General features: G+C 42.8%; 1 protein-coding gene across 1 annotated transcript; it reads left to right on the top strand.

Moving 5' to 3' along the window:
- Nucleotides 1–3,592, top strand: LOC134298776 (mas-related G-protein coupled receptor member B2-like). Its single transcript, XM_062979998.1, has 3 exons — nucleotides 1–188; nucleotides 1,814–1,929; nucleotides 2,495–3,592. The coding sequence occupies exons 2-3, from the start codon at nucleotides 1,834–1,836 to the stop codon at nucleotides 3,407–3,409; spliced, it is 1,011 nt and encodes a 336-aa protein (XP_062836068.1). The 5' UTR covers nucleotides 1–188; nucleotides 1,814–1,833; the 3' UTR covers nucleotides 3,410–3,592.
- The last annotated feature ends 14,376 nt before the right edge of the window (nucleotides 3,593–17,968 follow it).

The following is a 17,968-nucleotide window of genomic DNA, read 5'->3' on the forward strand; positions in this document are numbered from 1 at the left end:
AAGGAGGTAAAGTCAGTTGGTGACTGTTGGAAAAGCAGTAACTGAGAAGAAGACTGGGAGCAGAAGTGGATAGAAAAGAGAAGAAAATTATCAGTGAGAAGAAAATCCAAATGACCAAACTCAAATTCCATGGCACTGATGACTATCAAACTGGAAGCCTGAATACTCCTCACCAGCAGTAGATTGTGGTAGGGTTTTTTTCTCTAAATTTGTGTGTTCACCATTTCAATACTTTATTACTGTCTCATAAACAGACTGCCTGATTTCCTTCCATAATTTAACCATGTAAAGAGATGGTGATGACAATGTGCCTTGAGAAGCACCTGTGTCTTTTATATTCCTAGATTTTAAACCTACATGATTTCACTTGTTCAGTTGGTGGGTAGATTTGTTACTTCATTGCCACACAGGTCTAGATCCCATTGTTTTCTTTTTTATCTTTCCTTTTATCTTGCTTTATTTAACTAAGTGGGTTTCCAGGCTGCATGGAAATTGAACCCAATACTTTAACCAATTGAGAGTAATCTATTCAACAGGATGCTAGTTACAAAATAGTCATGTTAGACAGCTATAAATGACACAGTTGTTAGTTCATGTCTCATCTTAGCTTTGACACCATGAGAAACCATGGACATATGTGTCTATTGGGACAGAGTGAAACATTCCTCTGATGGCTGAATGATATGCTCCACAGTATTAATGAAGAACAGTATTATTTTTACATATATATATTTTGTTTTATATACTGCCCAGGGGGACCCAGAGCAGTCTTACACAATGGCAGAATTAGATGCCACATATAATACAAATGTAGTAAAACCAAACATAAAACACAATTATAAGCTGGTATCCAAATCAAATTAAAACAATAAAAACCATGTGACCATTACAACAGGGGTAGTAGAGCCAAAAGTCAGAGCCAGTCTTTGTTCAACTTCATATTAATCCATAGAATCCATCAGGTCATATCAACCCATATCCTAGGATGGGCCAAAAGCTTGGTCCCACATCCAGGTCTTCAGCTGCTTCCTAAAAGACATGAGTGAGGGGGCTTCCCTAATCTCCCTTGACAAGGAGCTCCACAGCCATGGAGCCACCACCGAAAATGCCCTCTCTCTCATCACCACCAACCGTACCAGTGACAGTATCTCAGAAACTACTAATCTTTTCTATGATATTGCATTGTATTATATGGTATTATATTATATTTTTTTCCTTTCTGCCGGGGTTAGAGGCAAGTATATCAAAATATTAAAAAACAAAATAAAAACAAATACAGTTGGCCCTCCATATCCATGATTTTGGCATTCACAAATTCCACCATCCACTATCTGAAAACCTTTTTTTTAAAAAAACAAGACACATTTTGATTTAGCTATTTTATATGAAAGGCACCATTTCCCTATAGCATTTTATTTAATAGGACTCGAGTATCAACGGATTTTGATATCCCCAATGTATTCTGGAGCCAAACCCTAGTGGATACCAAAGGGCTATTGTATATTTGAAAAAATATACCTTATGGTGTTAAAATTATACTTATATATAGACACACACACACACATACATATAGCACACCAAGAAAAGGAGTAACAGCTTCATAAGAAGCCTGATCGTAATTGCAAGATATCTACCTGAATAAAAACAGTCTCATCTGACAGTGGGAAACTGGAAATAAGTCAAGCATATACCTAGAGGATTCCCTCTTGCGTTTTCACTGAACATGCTTTCAGGGTGGTGGAAAGAAAAAGACCCATGGCAAACATCATCATCATCATCAACAACAACAACAACTTCTTTTTTTTCTTAACAGAAAAGAAAAAAGAAGGAGAGATGGCATTCATTTCCTGGATTCATCTTTGGGCTCTTCTTCATCTCACAGAAGCCTACATGATTTCTCCTGTTCTCACAAATTGTTCAAAAACAACAGTGAGTGGAACAAGTTATTTCTATCTTAATATTTGCCCTTTTTCAACTAGAGAGATTACTTCCCGCAAACCGAAAACCAATCTTGGGAATGCATATTATCTTCTTCTCTTTCTGACACAATTTCTGCTCCATCCCATTTCTCTTTTTTATTTGAATTCTTTAATGTGGAAAAATCGCTGATGAAAAAGTGATTAGTTTCTTATAGAGGTGGGAATCACAGAGTTCTCTGGCAATGTTGTTGAATAGAAACTTCCCAGACTCCCCATATTTTGCTATGGAAATTTCTTGGGAGTTACAAGTCAATAACACCTGCTAAGCCACATGATTCCTACACTGAGCAGAAAGAAATCCATTTGCTTCCACAGGGCCATTACACACATATAAGAAGAGAAACAGAATATGACGAGAAACAAAATGTTCAACAGAATTGAACATTTATCTAATTGACATGGTCTAATAAAAATTACTACAAAGAATTTTTGCATTTTAAAAAACCATGGAGTCTCATTATGTTTTGGTTTTCTTCACTCATTTTCAATCTTTTCTTATGTGTTTGTTTACTTAGGAGGAGGCACTTCTATCCTCTCCAAACAAGACAGCGTTTGGCCAAGACCAACACCTAGAAGGAAGTGATTTCAATGTGACTGAACTGAAGAAAACATTCCATCTAACACTACAATTAAATATTTCTCATGATATTTGCCAAGAATATAAACACATGATGGCCTTTCTAACTTGGTTACCAGGAGACCATGTTCTTGCTCCTTTCGTTTTGTTCTTCTTCACTGTTGGACTTAATGGAAGCATAATGATTTTAGTCTTTCTTCTCTCTAACTTTCGGAGGAATTCCTGGAATGCCTACATCTGGAATATGGCTGTGGCTGACTTTAGTGCCCTCACATCTGTCTGCATTGTCTGTCTATTTGTTAATAGGATTTCTCAAGATACCAGTAGTGGCTTTGTTAAATGGTTCCTACTCCTGGCATACCTCTTTTCATCCATGAATTATTTTAGTCTACACTACATTGCAGCTGTCCTCATTAATTCGTGTTTGGTTGTCCTAATCCCAAACTGGTACAGAGGCCAGCAACCAGACTTTGTGGCACCTCTCATATCTGCTCTTTTGTCTGTCCTGGGGCTATTGGCTTGCCGCACATTATTCTTTTTTCATTTAGATGGTGACATATATGCAATCACTTTTATGACCTATATGATTTTTTCCCCAATTACGGTCATCTCAGTCCAGACCCTGATCATCAAAATTTGGTATATCATCGAGAAATACCATTTCCATATTTATTTATTTGGATCAGCTTTTGTCATTTTCACCTGGACCTTTATATTCTTTTTCTTCAATGAGAGATGTGAGTTTCCTGTCATCACGTTGTCATCATTTTTGCTCATCCCTCTCAGTACCACCATTAACCTTGTTCTTTCCATCCTCACTTGGAGTATCAAGATGGAAAACAAAGTAGGATAAATTCACCAAAAGCTAGATATCCTGTGTAATAGCAGAAGAGTGACAAAGTAGTTTTATTAGAACAAAAAATGTGTCTCTCTGGCTTGTTGCTTTTGCAAGAATCGAGTTTTGTACACCATACTAGCCTATAAATTTCTAAGTGTTGAACCTGTGCTCAGTTGAATAAATGTTCATTTATTGAAATGATTGTGTGATATGAATTTAATTTACTCTTTTAACCTATTTTTAAAGGAGAAAGATCCAAAAGAAGTCCAGACAAAAGCCAAATTCTAATGTCTCTTTGGCATGTGTACATTCCCTTACACAGGTGGTTGGAAAGCAGGCCATACATAGCTCAACATTGTAACTTGGAGAACAACATTGTAGAAGTGGAGTCACACATATTTTGGCATTGCTTGGGAAGCTTTACACACCATTATGTGTGTGTTTATATGTGGGTCTTCAGCAGGGCCGTAGCCAGAAAAAAATTTTGGGAGGGGTTTTGAAAAATTCGGGGGGGGGGGGGTTGAACCCCTAGCACATACCCCTCCCCACTACAAACCTGTCAATATCTGCTTGAGATAGTGCCTGGAGGGACTCTTAATGTTTTGCATCTCATAGACTTAGCATGGGGATTTGGTTAACCAGTTAAAATTCATGAGTAAACGAGATTTTTTTTATAACTTGAAAAATTTCGGGGGGGGGGGTTGAACCCCTAAACCCCCCCCCCTCGCTACAGGCCTGGTCTTCAGTACAAATCAAGAATTCATAGCATCAAAAGTTATTTAGCAGCAAGCTCTAGAAATAGCAGGAAGGGTTTAAAGTGGGAGGGGGAAGGTAGATATGAATGAGTCAGAATTATCCTTCATTTCATTTTAGTTCCAAATCTCCAACACTCTAAACATCTGAATATGGGAGAAAAAGTGACATCTTTGACCATTCATTATAGCTGAAGTATTTATATTTGGCAATTTGAAGGACAAGTACAAATCATCAGCTTGTATCACTGCATATAAAAGCCATGGAATAATTTATAAACTTCCCAGACTGAGACAAACTTATGTTATACTCAAAAAATGTCCTTGTGAGTCATGAAAAATCTCAGCTCATTTCTTAGCAGGTCTGCATAGGGATGGGGAAAAATAGCTCTGTGCTACCCTGGAGCCAACAGAAGAGCATTTGCTTCCTGTTTTGAAGAACAGAACAGAACAGTTAGATATTGTTAATGTTACACATTGTTCATGTTATTATCAGGGTAATAACATGGACATTCTGTCTGCATAAATCCTGGCATCATGGATGGTTGTGTTTCTAATAAGCTTGTCTAAGAAGGTACCCAACATCAGTGATGGACTGGGTCTAAAAATATTGGTTTCCATGAGACAACTATAAAGCTATCATGGATTTATTCTAAAGGTGAAAAAGGAAGGACAGAAGGAAGTCCTACATGCTTCACTTTGGTCATACTGATAGCAAGAACCATTGAGTGAATGAACTTTCCCCATGGATAACCATTGACAATGCATAACCATATACAATGGTTTACAAACATGCCCAACTGCATTTCTGCAACAAGGAATTGAATGTGGGCACTGTATTTCAAAATACCAAATTACGTCCAAAGAGGGACTAACACATGCATAAGACCTCAACAGGATTCCAGCTGATATATTTGCAGCAAAACTCTTTCGGCTCCTTTCAGATAGTTTGCATGAGCAGAGCCCTCCAAATTAGCCATGACATTTTGCTTCAGGTAAGTCTGAAAAATAATAACAGTAATAATAGGGAAGAAGAACTTAGAGACATGGCCTACTTTTCATACTTTGAATTCCATTCTTGTTTTGTTTTCTTTTTCTCCTCTTTTTCTCTTCTTAAAAAAACAAAATACTTCTTGAGGGAAAATAGCAAGGAGGAGGAAGATTCCCCCATGCATACACAGCCTCATACTTTTCTGTGGCATCAAGCGGGTCTATCTTGAAAATATCAAAAAGCCGACATGATAATGAAGTCATTTCTATTCATAGATCAACTCACAAAGCACCTTTGGAATCTGATTTTTAAAAGTTCTCATTATTCCACAACTTCTGCTTAATTCTATAACCAGACACTCCTTTACACATTCTATTGCAGTCCCTTTCTCCTCACAACCACAATCTTGCTGCTTATGTTTTCATGCTACTGTGATGCCCCTCATCTTTAGGAAGTATGTCTAGGGTGAGTGGGCACGTACAAGTTCTCTGTAGACATACAACTCTCATCTGTTCAAGTTTTCGTTTCAATTTTTTAAAAAATCAATTTGATTTGAGATTTTCTGCAAAGATTATAGTGTTTGACTTTTAATCTCTTCTTGGCTCATGTAATTAGTATTTTGTTTGGTTCTCAAGTGCTGTAATGAGGCAATGCTTAGGAGGACCTGCCATGGCATAGTGGTTTAAGCATTGGACTTTTACTCTGAAGAACATTGTTGAAATCCACTTCTGCCATGGGAATTGTAGTATCACAAGGTCCTTAGCCCTCTATGTCAAATAATACTTTTGCCTCACCAAATGACAACTCCCAGGGTTCCATAATACAGAGGCATAGCAGTCAAAGGGACATGAAGCTGTAGTAATTACAAAGTATTGATGCACCAATGGTCTTAGGAAATTACCATATATACTCGAGTATAAGCTGACCCGAATATAAGCCGAGGCACCTAATCTTTACCACAAAAAAACTGGGAAAACATTGACTGCAGTATAAGCCAAGGGTTGTAAATTTCAGAAATAAAAATAGATACCAGTAAAATTACATTAATTGAGGCATCAGTAGGTTAAATGTTTTTGAATATTTACATAAAGCTCAAATTTAAGATAAGACTGATCCAACTCTGATCAAATCATTATTCTCATCTTCTTCAATGTAAATGTGCTTATGTATCCTTTTAATAATAATAGAGTAAAATAATACATGTAATAATAATAATAATAATAATAATAATAATAATAATAATAATAATAATAAATACAGGAAAATAATACAAGTAATAATAGAGTAAAATAATAAATGCAATAATAATAATAAGATCAGAGTAAAAAAATAAATGTATTATTAATAATAGAAATAGACTAAAATAAATGTAATAGTAGCAATAATAATAGAGAAAAATAATAAATGTAATACAGTAGAGTCTCACTTATCCAACATAAACGGGCCGGCAGAATGTTGGATAAGTGAATATGTTGGATAATAAGGAGAGATTAAGAAAAAGCCTATTAAATATCAAAATAGGTTACAATTTTACAAATTAAGCTCCAAAACATCATGTTATACAACAAATTTGGCAGAAAAAGTAGTTCAATATGCAGTTGTCACGACCCAGGCGGCGGAGGCACCAATAACCATACACAGAGGCCAGAATCTAACTAATATCTTTATTGAAGGATTATATAAAGTTAATAAAAACAAGTATAGGAAATAGTCCAGAATAGACCCTTCAGGAAAGGTCAGAATTAGTCCAAAAAAGCAATGTCCAATAAGAAATATTAAGGTCCAAAGTTGTAATCCAATAACCGAAACACTCACTTTGCCAAGCAAAGTGAGGGGAGATGACAAGGTCCTTTAGTCCATAAAACTTGAGCGTGGCTAGGAAATAACTTGATACTTGAAACAAGGCTTGAACGTGGAACAAGGTAACTAAGAACAAGAACAAGGTCCGTGGAATAACTTGGTAAAATCCGTGAAACAAGGCAAGGATTAGTCCTGGGAAACAAGGCAAAGTCCGTAGGTAAACAAAGGCTGGGAAGCAAGGCGAAGGCTGGATAGCAAGGCAAGGCTTGAGCTGAAGCGAGGCTTGAATCGGAGCGCGCTGTCCAGACACAACTCGCTCCGTAGGCTGACGAATTGACTCCGCGAAGTTGCTACGCGGGCAAAACACCTATATAGAGTCCAACTTTCTCACCAAAGCGGTTCTCTGGGAATCAGAAACGAAAGCTAAACTCTGAGACCAGATGTTAAACTCCTTAAAGATTCTCACGAGAACCAATGTTAATTGGCAACATTCTTAGCTGCTATCCTCGCACTCCTGCGCGAAGCTGAATCCAAACTTCTCTGTTGTTTACAAAACTCCCGGCGCAAGAACACGGGAGAAGTAGGCTCTGGGGTTGTTTGACATACTTCTGGGGCACAACTTTCTTGCAGGTGCAAGGTTTCCAGATCTGCCTGGGAAGGATCTGGCTGAGAGGAATCCAGTTCAGACTGGGAAGGTAAAAAACCCAAGTTTTCATCTTCATCAGGGATTACAATGTCCTGAGCAGGACTACAAGGCCCATGGTTCATCACACTATCCCCCTCCTCAAGGCCCCTCCCAAACTGGGACTCTCTCCCCGAGGCGCGAGGTCGCGGTTTGGTGGGATAGGTCAGATGGAAGCGACGGGTTAGATCAGGAGCATGGACTGTGGAGGCGTCTTCCCAAGAGCGTTCCTCAGGCCCAAAACCCACCCAGTCAATGAGATATTGTAGGCGGCGGCGATGAAAGCGAGAATCCAAAATGTCCTCAACCTCGAACTCCTCCTCCCCATTCATCAAAACAGGAGGGGGGGCCGGTTGGTCTGTATCAGGACGCACACCATCCGCCGGAAGGAGCAGGGAACGGTGAAACACTGGGTGAATGCGCATTGAACGCGGAAGTTGGAGTTTGAAAGTCACGGGGTTTAATTGCGCCACCACTGGATAGGGGCCAATGAAGCGGGCATCTAACTTCCGGCATGGGCGGTGGGAGGGCAGAAAGCGAGTGGACAGGAAAACCCGATCTCCTACCTTGATTTCGGGGCCCGGCTGGCGGTGTTTGTCAGCGTGGCGTTTATAGTCCTCCTTGGCTTGGTCCAGTTGCTGGAGCAAAAGTTGTTGCACCGCTGTGAGTTCCTGCAGCCAATCCTCTGCTGCGGGAACTTCTGAAGTTTCAATGACAGGGGGAAAGAAACGTGGATGGAAACCGTAGTTTGCAAAGAACGGCGTTTCTTTTGTAGAAGCTTGAACTCCATTATTGTAGGCAAACTCAGACAGTGGTAACAGAGAAGCCCAATTGTCCTGTTGGTAGTTTACATAACAGCGAAGATACTGCTCCAAAGTGGCATTGGTGCGCTCCGTTTGCCCATCTGTTTGGGGATGATGAGCTGAAGATAAGCGAGAGTCTATGCCCAGTAGTTTTTGTAGTGCCTTCCAAAAACGAGAGGTGAATTGAGATCCACGGTCTGTGACTAAACTCTTGGGCAATCCATGTAGTCTGAAAACATGCTGAAGAAATAGATCCGCAGTTTCTTTGGCCGTGGGGAGGCCTTCGCAGGGAATGAAATGGGCTAACTTGGTGAATAGGTCCACCACCACTAAGATCGTGGTGAATCCACAGGAAGGTGGTAGGTCAGTGATGAAATCCGCGGAAATTATTTCCCATGGGCGAGATGGGGTAGGAAGGGGGTGCAAAAGCCCTGAGGGCTTCTCCCTTCGTATCTTGGAGCGCTGGCATACTGGGCAGGTGTTGACATATTTTTCCACATCCTTGCGGATCTTGGGCCACCAAAAATCTCTTAGGATCAAATGCATGGTTTTAAATAGTCCGAAGTGTCCTGCTGGTTTGCAGTCATGACACAGACGAAGCGCTTTTTCCCTGCCCGGTCCGGGTGGGATATAAACATGATTTCTATAGCAGAGCAGCCCATCTTTAAGCGAAAAGGGAAAATGCAGACCTTGGCGAAGTTGGTCCTGCGCCCAGGCATCTGCTTGCTGACTAGCCCTGATTTCTTGAGCACAGATGGGTCCTGGAGTAGGGGAAGTTGAACCAATGGGACTGGATTTGGTGTTCCCCACTGTGAGCGTGGCAAAGTTCTCAGGTTGTAGCAGTTGGGATTCAAAGGTCTCCTTGCGTCCTGCAGCGTATTCCGGTTTACGTGACAGGGCGTCTGCTTGCTTGGTTTGAGCTGGGGTCACATAATGGATCTGGAAGTTGAAACGTTCAAAGAATAAAGCCCAACGTTGCTGCCTCTGATTTAGTTTGCGGGCAGTTCTTAGATGTTCTAGATTACGATGATCAGTGTGGACTTCAATGGGGAATTTGGCCCCTTCTAGCCAATGTCTCCAAGTTTCAAAGGCTGCCTTTATGGCCAGTAGTTCTTTTTCCCAAATGGTGTAATTCCTCTCTGGTGTGGTTAGTTGACGAGAATAAAAGGCACAGGGGTGGAGGTGATCTCCCACCGGTTGTAAGAGTACAGCCCCAATTGCCACATCAGAGGCGTCCGCTTGCACCACAAAAGGGGTTCCAGGATTTGGGTGCTGTAGAATTGGCTGGGAGGTGAATAGTTTCTTCAGTTGCTGGAACCCTTTCTCTGCTTGATCAGTCCAGCGGAAAGGCTGCTTTCCACGGATGCAGCTAGTGATGGGGTCGGACCAGCGGGCAAAATCTGGAATGAACTTGCGGTAGTAGTTCGCGAACCCCAAGAAACGTTGCACCTCTTTCTTGTTAGTTGGCGCCCGCCATTCCAATACTGCTGAAACTTTGGCTGGATCCATGGAAAGCCCTAGAGGCGAGATGCGGTAGCCAAGGAAATCTACCTCTTGTAGATCAAAAGCGCATTTTTCTAGCTTGGCATAAAGTCCATGATCCCGCAGTCGTTGCAACACCATTTTGACGTGGTTCTCATGTTCTGATTGTGATCTGGAAAACACCAAAAAATCGTCCAGGTAGATTATCAAGAATCTGTCTAGATAGTCCTGAAAAATATCGTTGACAAAATGCTGGAACGTTGCGGGAGCTCCGCATAAACCGAAATTCATAACTCGGGACTCGAATAATCCGAATTTAGTCTGGAAGGCGGTCTTCCACTCGTCCCCTTCTCTGATACGAACTAGATTATAAGCCCCCCGAAGATCCAGCTTGGTGTAGACCTTGGCTCCTCGAAGTCGGTCCAGTAGATCCGAGATTAAGGGCAGGGGATAGCTGTTCCGCTTGGTGATATTGTTCAATGCTCTGTAGTCCACCACCAAGCGTAATTCCCCTGACTTCTTCTTCACAAACATCACCGGGGAGGCGGCTGGGGATTGAGAGGGTCTGATGAACCCCTTGCGAAGGTTTGTCTCTAAGAATTCCCTGAGAGCTTCTTGCTCTGGTTCAGTCAGGGAGTAGAGATGCCCTCGCGGGATCGGGGCCCCCTCCACCAAGTCAATGGCACAGTCATAAGGTCTATGTGGGGGTAATTTTTCGGCTTCTTTCTCATTGAATACATCCCAATACTCGGAGTACTTCTTTGGCAAGGTGATGATGGGCTCGGAGTCTGTGGCATGGCATACCTTGGCTACGAGGCAATGGTTTTGGCAGTACGGTGAAGCAAACTGCAGTTCTCTGTTGGACCAGGAGATGTTAGGGTCGTGGAGTGTCAGCCATGGAATTCCCAAAATCACAGGGAAATGGGGAACCTCGGTAACAAAGAAGGAAATCTCTTCCATATGTTCCCTTATCCACATCCTGGTGGGTTCCGACCACTGGCTTACGGGGCCCGTCTTGAGGGGACGGCCGTCTATGGCTTGCACCACACGGGCATTCTTGAAATCATGATATTGTAATCCCAGAGAGTCGGCATACTCTCTATCGATGAAATTGTTGGTAGCTCCAGAGTCTATCATGGCGTGGATCATGACGGGTCCCCTTTTTGCTGACCATAATGTGACCACGAGAAGGAACAGGACCCCGGTTGGCGGCTCTTGGATGGATTTTTTGACCGGGTTGGCGAGCCTCTCTACACCCGGTCGTTGGCTTCCCCCGCCGGCTGTGTGCCAGTCGGCTCAGACGCCTTCGACTCCGTGGAGGACGCCGCCGCAAGACGGGCGGCAGGCTTCCCTTTGGCTGGGCACTCTCTGGCGAAGTGGCCCCCGTTCCCGCAGTACCAGCAGAGGTTCAAGCGTTGACGACGGGCCTTCTCGGCGGCATCCAGTCTGGGACGCACATTACCCAACTGCATCGGCACCTCCTCGCCTCCTCTGGGGTATGGGGTTGGCGGCGGGGTTCTCCACACCGGACGTGGCTGAACACTGGCGGGAGCGGGGGGTTTTGCCCCGGCTCTACCGCCCTGGCCTCGAACCCATTGTTTCCTGTTGGCAATCATGACTTCAGCCCGTAAACATTGATCAATGAGTGCCTCGAGGGTCTGGGGAGGATCCACCTTGGAGATTTCTTCCAGCATTTCAATGTTGAGACCCTCCCGAAATTGTCCTCTGAGGGCTACATCGTTCCAGCCGGTGTTGTGGGCCAGCACGCGGAACTCGGCTATGTACTGAGACATGGGTCTGTCTCCTTGAAGGAGGCGCCGGAGTTTGTGACCGGCTGCCTCCAAATTGTCCTCGATTCCCCAGGTCTCCTTAAGGTGATCCAAGAAGCGTTGTGCTGAATTTAGGTGGGGGGAGGCTTGATCAAACAGGGCCGTCGCCCAGTTAGCCGCTGGTCCGTCTAGAAGACTGTAGACCCACGCCACCTTGATGTCTTCTTGGGGAAACTCGGCATCACGGGCCTCTAGATAAGCTTGACATTGGCGGCGGAAAACATGAACCTTAGCAGCTTCTCCAGAAAACTTGGTAGGCAACGCCATGGCCGGGAGGCGAACTCCGCGCTCCCTCAACCCTTTTATTTCTCCATCCTGCGCGTTGAGTCTGTCACGGATGCGGTCCACTTCGTCCTTGCTGATGGTGTAGCTGAGCGGCTGTCCAGCCGGCGCGGCTCCGGTAGACATCCTGGCCTCGGTTAGTTGGTGCTTATGGGTGGCGGAGTCAAACTGTCACGACCCAGGCGGCGGAGGCACCAATAACCATACACAGAGGCCAGAATCTAACTAATATCTTTATTGAAGGATTATATAAAGTTAATAAAAACAAGTATAGGAAATAGTCCAGAATAGACCCTTCAGGAAAGGTCAGAATTAGTCCAAAAAAGCAATGTCCAATAAGAAATATTAAGGTCCAAAGTTGTAATCCAATAACCGAAACACTCACTTTGCCAAGCAAAGTGAGGGGAGATGACAAGGTCCTTTAGTCCATAAAACTTGAGCGTGGCTAGGAAATAACTTGATACTTGAAACAAGGCTTGAACGTGGAACAAGGTAACTAAGAACAAGAACAAGGTCCGTGGAATAACTTGGTAAAATCCGTGAAACAAGGCAAGGATTAGTCCTGGGAAACAAGGCAAAGTCCGTAGGTAAACAAAGGCTGGGAAGCAAGGCGAAGGCTGGATAGCAAGGCAAGGCTTGAGCTGAAGCGAGGCTTGAATCGGAGCGCGCTGTCCAGACACAACTCGCTCCGTAGGCTGACGAATTGACTCCGCGAAGTTGCTACGCGGGCAAAACACCTATATAGAGTCCAACTTTCTCACCAAAGCGGTTCTCTGGGAATCAGAAACGAAAGCTAAACTCTGAGACCAGATGTTAAACTCCTTAAAGATTCTCACGAGAACCAATGTTAATTGGCAACATTCTTAGCTGCTATCCTCGCACTCCTGCGCGAAGCTGAATCCAAACTTCTCTGTTGTTTACAAAACTCCCGGCGCAAGAACACGGGAGAAGTAGGCTCTGGGGTTGTTTGACATACTTCTGGGGCACAACTTTCTTGCAGGTGCAAGGTTTCCAGATCTGCCTGGGAAGGATCTGGCTGAGAGGAATCCAGTTCAGACTGGGAAGGTAAAAAACCCAAGTTTTCATCTTCATCAGGGATTACAATGTCCTGAGCAGGACTACAAGGCCCATGGTTCATCACAGCAGTAATGCTATGTAGTAATTACTGTATTTATGAATTTAGCACCAAAATATCATGATATATTGAAAACATTGACTACAAAAATGCGTTGGATAATCCAAAATGTTGGATATGTGAGACTCTACTGTAATACCAATAATAACAGAGAAAAATAATAAATGTACCATATATTCTCGAGTATAAGCTGACCCAAATATAAGCCAACCAGGACCCTCACCCGAGTATAAGCTGAGGGGGGCTTTTTTAGTCTTAAAAAAAGGGCTGAAAAACTAGGCTTATACTCGAATATATACAGTATCTGATAGGATTATTCGATACTTGGGTTTCTATAACTCAGAAATTATTTGAAAACCCACCACCACAGCAAGATAAACAAATGCTTAGGGAGAAGATTTCTGTTGCTTAAATACATTCAGTTCAAGGTTGTGGAATTAAAGTGGTGCATGGCTGAGAGTTGTGCATGGACAGACATTGCACAAAGGTTGTCATGCACATTTAACTGTACATTCTATTTACATTCAGTTTCTTGCTTCAGTTGTGCAACACTGTGATGCCTCATGGGCCCTGTAGTCCTGTTCCTAGTACTATTGTGGCAGATGAAGATGAAAACATGGGGTTTTCGCCGGTTCAACAAGAGCCGGAGTCTCTTCACCTGCCGGATATTGATGTTTGCCCTCAAGAATTCAGTAAAACAGGCCTTGGGCAGAACTCCCCTCCATTTCCCAGGAAATAATTTTATTCTAAAGACAGAGGAGTCAGAGAAGCCCAGCGGAGGAGTTTGCGGATTGCAGCCAAACAACAGACTGATTAGGCCTGCTTCCCTTGGGAAAATCTAAGGAGTCTTGCATCTGGACAGAGTTGGGTTTCGTTTCTTGTTCTCTAGGGAAAGAGTTCTGTTGGCGGGAAACGAGACCCAATATAGGTGGTTGACACGGGAGATTCTTTGCGGAGTCAATTGATCAGCTTCAGGAGAGAGATCGTGTGTGGACTTCGTAACCCCAGTTCCTTGCTTCCCGGATCAAGCTTCTACGCCTTTGCCTGGCCTTGCTGTGTAACCACGGACGCTTCATGTTTCATGTTTTGCCCTGTTCCACGGACGCTCCACGCTTCATGTTTTGCCCTGTTCCTAGTCACGGACCTAGCCAAGAATCAAGTTTATTTCCAGCCTTGCTATCAAGCTTCATTGGACTCTAAGACTCTGACATTTCCCCACACTATTGCTTGGCAAAGTGTGTGTTTCGGTCAAGTGGATTAAAACTTTGAACTCTAATATCAATTATTGGACAATACATTTTTGGACTATATTTGACCTCATTTGAAAGGTCTGCTTCTGAACTATATTCTTCACTTGTTTTTATTGCTTTTATATAATTCCTTAATAAAGATATTAGATAGAGATTGGCCTCCGTGTATGGTTTTTGGTGCCCAGCAGCCAGGGTTCTGACAAACACCGCCATTGAACACAGGGTTAGCCTAGCATAATGAATGAATAACTCCTTACAAGAATATTTATGCTATGTAACCTTGACGTAGGATGTTGGACTAATGTACATATGTAGCAAGATCCAATTACGGTTTTTGTTTTGATAGAGGATTAAATGCAAACACCATTTGTTACCGGAAGAAAACAAATCCATGCACAACTCTAGTTGTTAGCCAACACATAAGTTCCCCCTAACTTTGCCTATCTGAAGCAATGAAAAGTCAGATTAAGGAAAGAAACCTGGCACTCACATGAATTCAATCAGAGTCATATGAATAGCAAAACAATTATTTGAACTGAGTCCATTTTTTCTTGGCCTTGTACACTTTGCAACGATTCTAAAAAGCTTAATTAGTTAGCAAAGGGACAGAAAAGAAGAATCCAGTGTGGTATACCATAGAAGGCAGTGCCATCATATGTGAGCTGCCACCAAGAAGCCCTTCTCTTGAGTAAAAGGACAAAACAAAGATCTTAGATTCCACATATGAAAGAGTAAAGTGCTTCAAACATCCTGAACCTTAGCTATATGTGCTTTTATAGGTTATCGTAAGTACTATGGAATATACTTGGAAGCCAACTAGTAGCAAGTCAAGCTATTGTCAACAAGGGAAGTGTCTGTTCCCTGTAATAATCTGGTTTTATCTCTTTGGACCAACTGAGGGTTTCAAACTTTTCTGAAGGTCAGGTTTTAGACCTATCTATGTCAACAAATTTGTGTGTCTTTTGAGAAAACATTTCTGTATTCCTCCTGTCCTCTGACAGAATTTACCATGATATACCATGCTGGCCAAATGTAATATTGATATATCTTAATGGCATCACAATTATTACAGTATGGCTACAAAGTGAACTGGCAAACTGGATTCTTCCCTTTCACTCTATACTCAGTTGGGATTATTCTGTACAGAAAATTTGTGGTGTATTTTTACTTTATACATTCTCCTTGACTCACTCATTTCAACAGATTTCCTGAACACTGTGTCCTCTGTATGCCCTGATCACTTCTCTCCTATTCTTTTTGCATTAGTAAAAATATTTGTCATTTTTAAAGGGAAGGTTAAGGGGAGAAAATGTACCTTAACGATATTTCACAATTGATTAGGCTTCCAAATTGACTTTCTTGCAATTGGTCCTAAATTTAGTTCAAGACAGCCATTTGCTATAAATTATCATACTGGTGACAAGCTTTGTAGCAAAACAGAATCTGGCAGTGCCAGATTTTGGCAACAACAGAGGGATTGGGGAGTATTGTTCAAGAACCTTTCATGATGCTCTATGCCAGCTCTTGAGATAATTTATAGCCATGGCAGTTTCCACACCTGCAGAGTGAAGCATCAGCTGTATCACTTCCCTTCCAAACCATTTGTTACTCCTCCTTGAATCTGTGCCTACAAGATCAGAATATCATCATTCACCAAATGGGAAACCTTTTAGTGCTTATTTGAATATCAGTTGGCTATTCTATCAGTGGGAGGCAGAGGACTACATGGCATATGAAATAGGGAAACTGGTGAAAATTGTATCCCTGATGTAGAGTTTATATTTATTTACTTAAGCACATTATATATTGTGTTGCAGTTCACCACCTCCCTTGAGTGATGTGCAATCAATTGTTGTTACTGTGGGCCTTCAAATCTTTTCTTATTTATGGAGACTCTAAGGTTTTCTTGGCAAGATTTATTCAGAGAGGGCTTGTCGCTGCCTGTTGCTGAGAAATGCCTAACATCACCCACTGGGTTTCTATTGCTGAGTGAGGATTCAAACCTTGGTCTCCCAAAGGCTCACTGGCTGGTGAGAGAATTTCCGTCCAGCCCAACTGCCATCACTCTGAGTGAGAGAACAGCATTAAGGACAGCTCCTTTGTGCTTTGGTCTCTCTGTGCCGACTGCCATTACTGTGGCCTCCTGGTAGGAGAAGAATGAGGATGGATATATATATATATACTAGCTTGGAGACCCGGCGATGCCCGGGTCATTTGAGAAAGGCATTGTTTGCCTGTGTTCCAAGTGTAGCCTATATCCAATGTCAGCTGGGTTCAGTGGGTGCGGGTGAGCTCCAACTTCCATATGCAAGTCCCATCGTCCAGTGTCCATCCCCCTCCAAACAGAGCCAGTATGTAGAGTAGATCATGAGGGCTCCATGTACCATGTTTGGTCTTGATCAGTCATTTGTGCGGGTCGCGGTGCTCTCAGGAAGTGAGTGAAGGTATTGGAAGTCCCATCATCCTCCAAACTGCACCTGGGTGTAGAGTGAGTCATGGGTGTTGTTTGTTTGAAGTTTGGTCTTGATGAGACATTGATGGGGTGACAGTGGTCTCGGGAAGTGAATGAATATACTACAAGTCCCATCATCCAAGGTCCAAGCTCTTTCAAATCTCACCAAGATGTAGAGTGGGCCATGGTGGCTGTATGTGCCAAGTTTGGTCTTGATCAGTCATTGGTGGGGGTCACAGTAGTCCCAGGAAGTAAGTGAAGATAGTGCAAGTCCCATCATCCACGGTCCCTCCTCCCCCAAACTGCACGAGGATGTAAAGTGGGCTACCCTGCACCTGCGTGTCAAGTTTGATACAGTTTTGTCATTCATGGGCATCACAATGGTTTGTGGGAGGTGAATTGGATGAAGGTACTGCAAATCCCATAATCCTTGGTCCATCCTCTGTCAAAGTGCTGCAGCATGTGAAGTGTGTCATTTGGGATCTGTGTGCCTGGTTTGGTTCAGTTGTGTGATTTGTGGCAGTTGCTGTGGTCTCAAGAAGTGAGGGAAGGTACTGCAAATTCCATCATCCTTGGTCCATCCTGCCCCAATATACATCAGGACCTAAAGGGGTCGACAGGAGTTCTGTGTGCCAAGTTTGGTCCATTTCTATCATTGGTGGGCATTGCAGTAGTCTGTGGGAGTTAAAGTGTTTGAAAGTACTGCAAATCCCATCATCTGTGGTCCATCCTCCCCCAAATGGCAGCAGGTCATAAAGTGCATCGTGGGGATGAAGTGTGCCAAGTTTGGTGCAGATCCGTCATTCCTGTTGGTCTCAGTGGCCTGGGATAGTGGCGGCCAATCAAATCGCGAGCACATATTCCGCCAGGCCAATCAAAACGCTGATACATACTCCGATTTCACTTTTATTATATATATATATATATATAATATATGGAACACAGGCAATATATATATATATATATATATATATATATATATATATATATAGTACGCAGGCCAAGCAGCTGAGAAAATGCATTGCTGACCTGCAATGAAAACATGAGACAAGACCACTGTGTTGGTGAAGCCATAAGTACTGCTTCTGCCACTGCTGTGCCTTTGCCTCCTGCCTT

The sequence above is a fragment of the Anolis carolinensis genome, chromosome 4 (genome assembly GCF_035594765.1).
Source record: "Anolis carolinensis isolate JA03-04 chromosome 4, rAnoCar3.1.pri, whole genome shotgun sequence".
NCBI classification, from domain to species: domain Eukaryota; kingdom Metazoa; phylum Chordata; class Lepidosauria; order Squamata; family Dactyloidae; genus Anolis; species Anolis carolinensis.

Coding starts and splice junctions, on each gene's coding strand:
- LOC134298776 (XM_062979998.1), top strand. CDS start 1,834: ATGGCATTCATTTCCTGGATTCATCTTTGGGCTCTTCTTCATCTCACA. Junction 1,930..2,494: donor CAAATTGTTCAAAAACAACA/GTGAGTGGAACA, acceptor TTGTTTACTTAG/GAGGAGGCACTTCTATCCTC.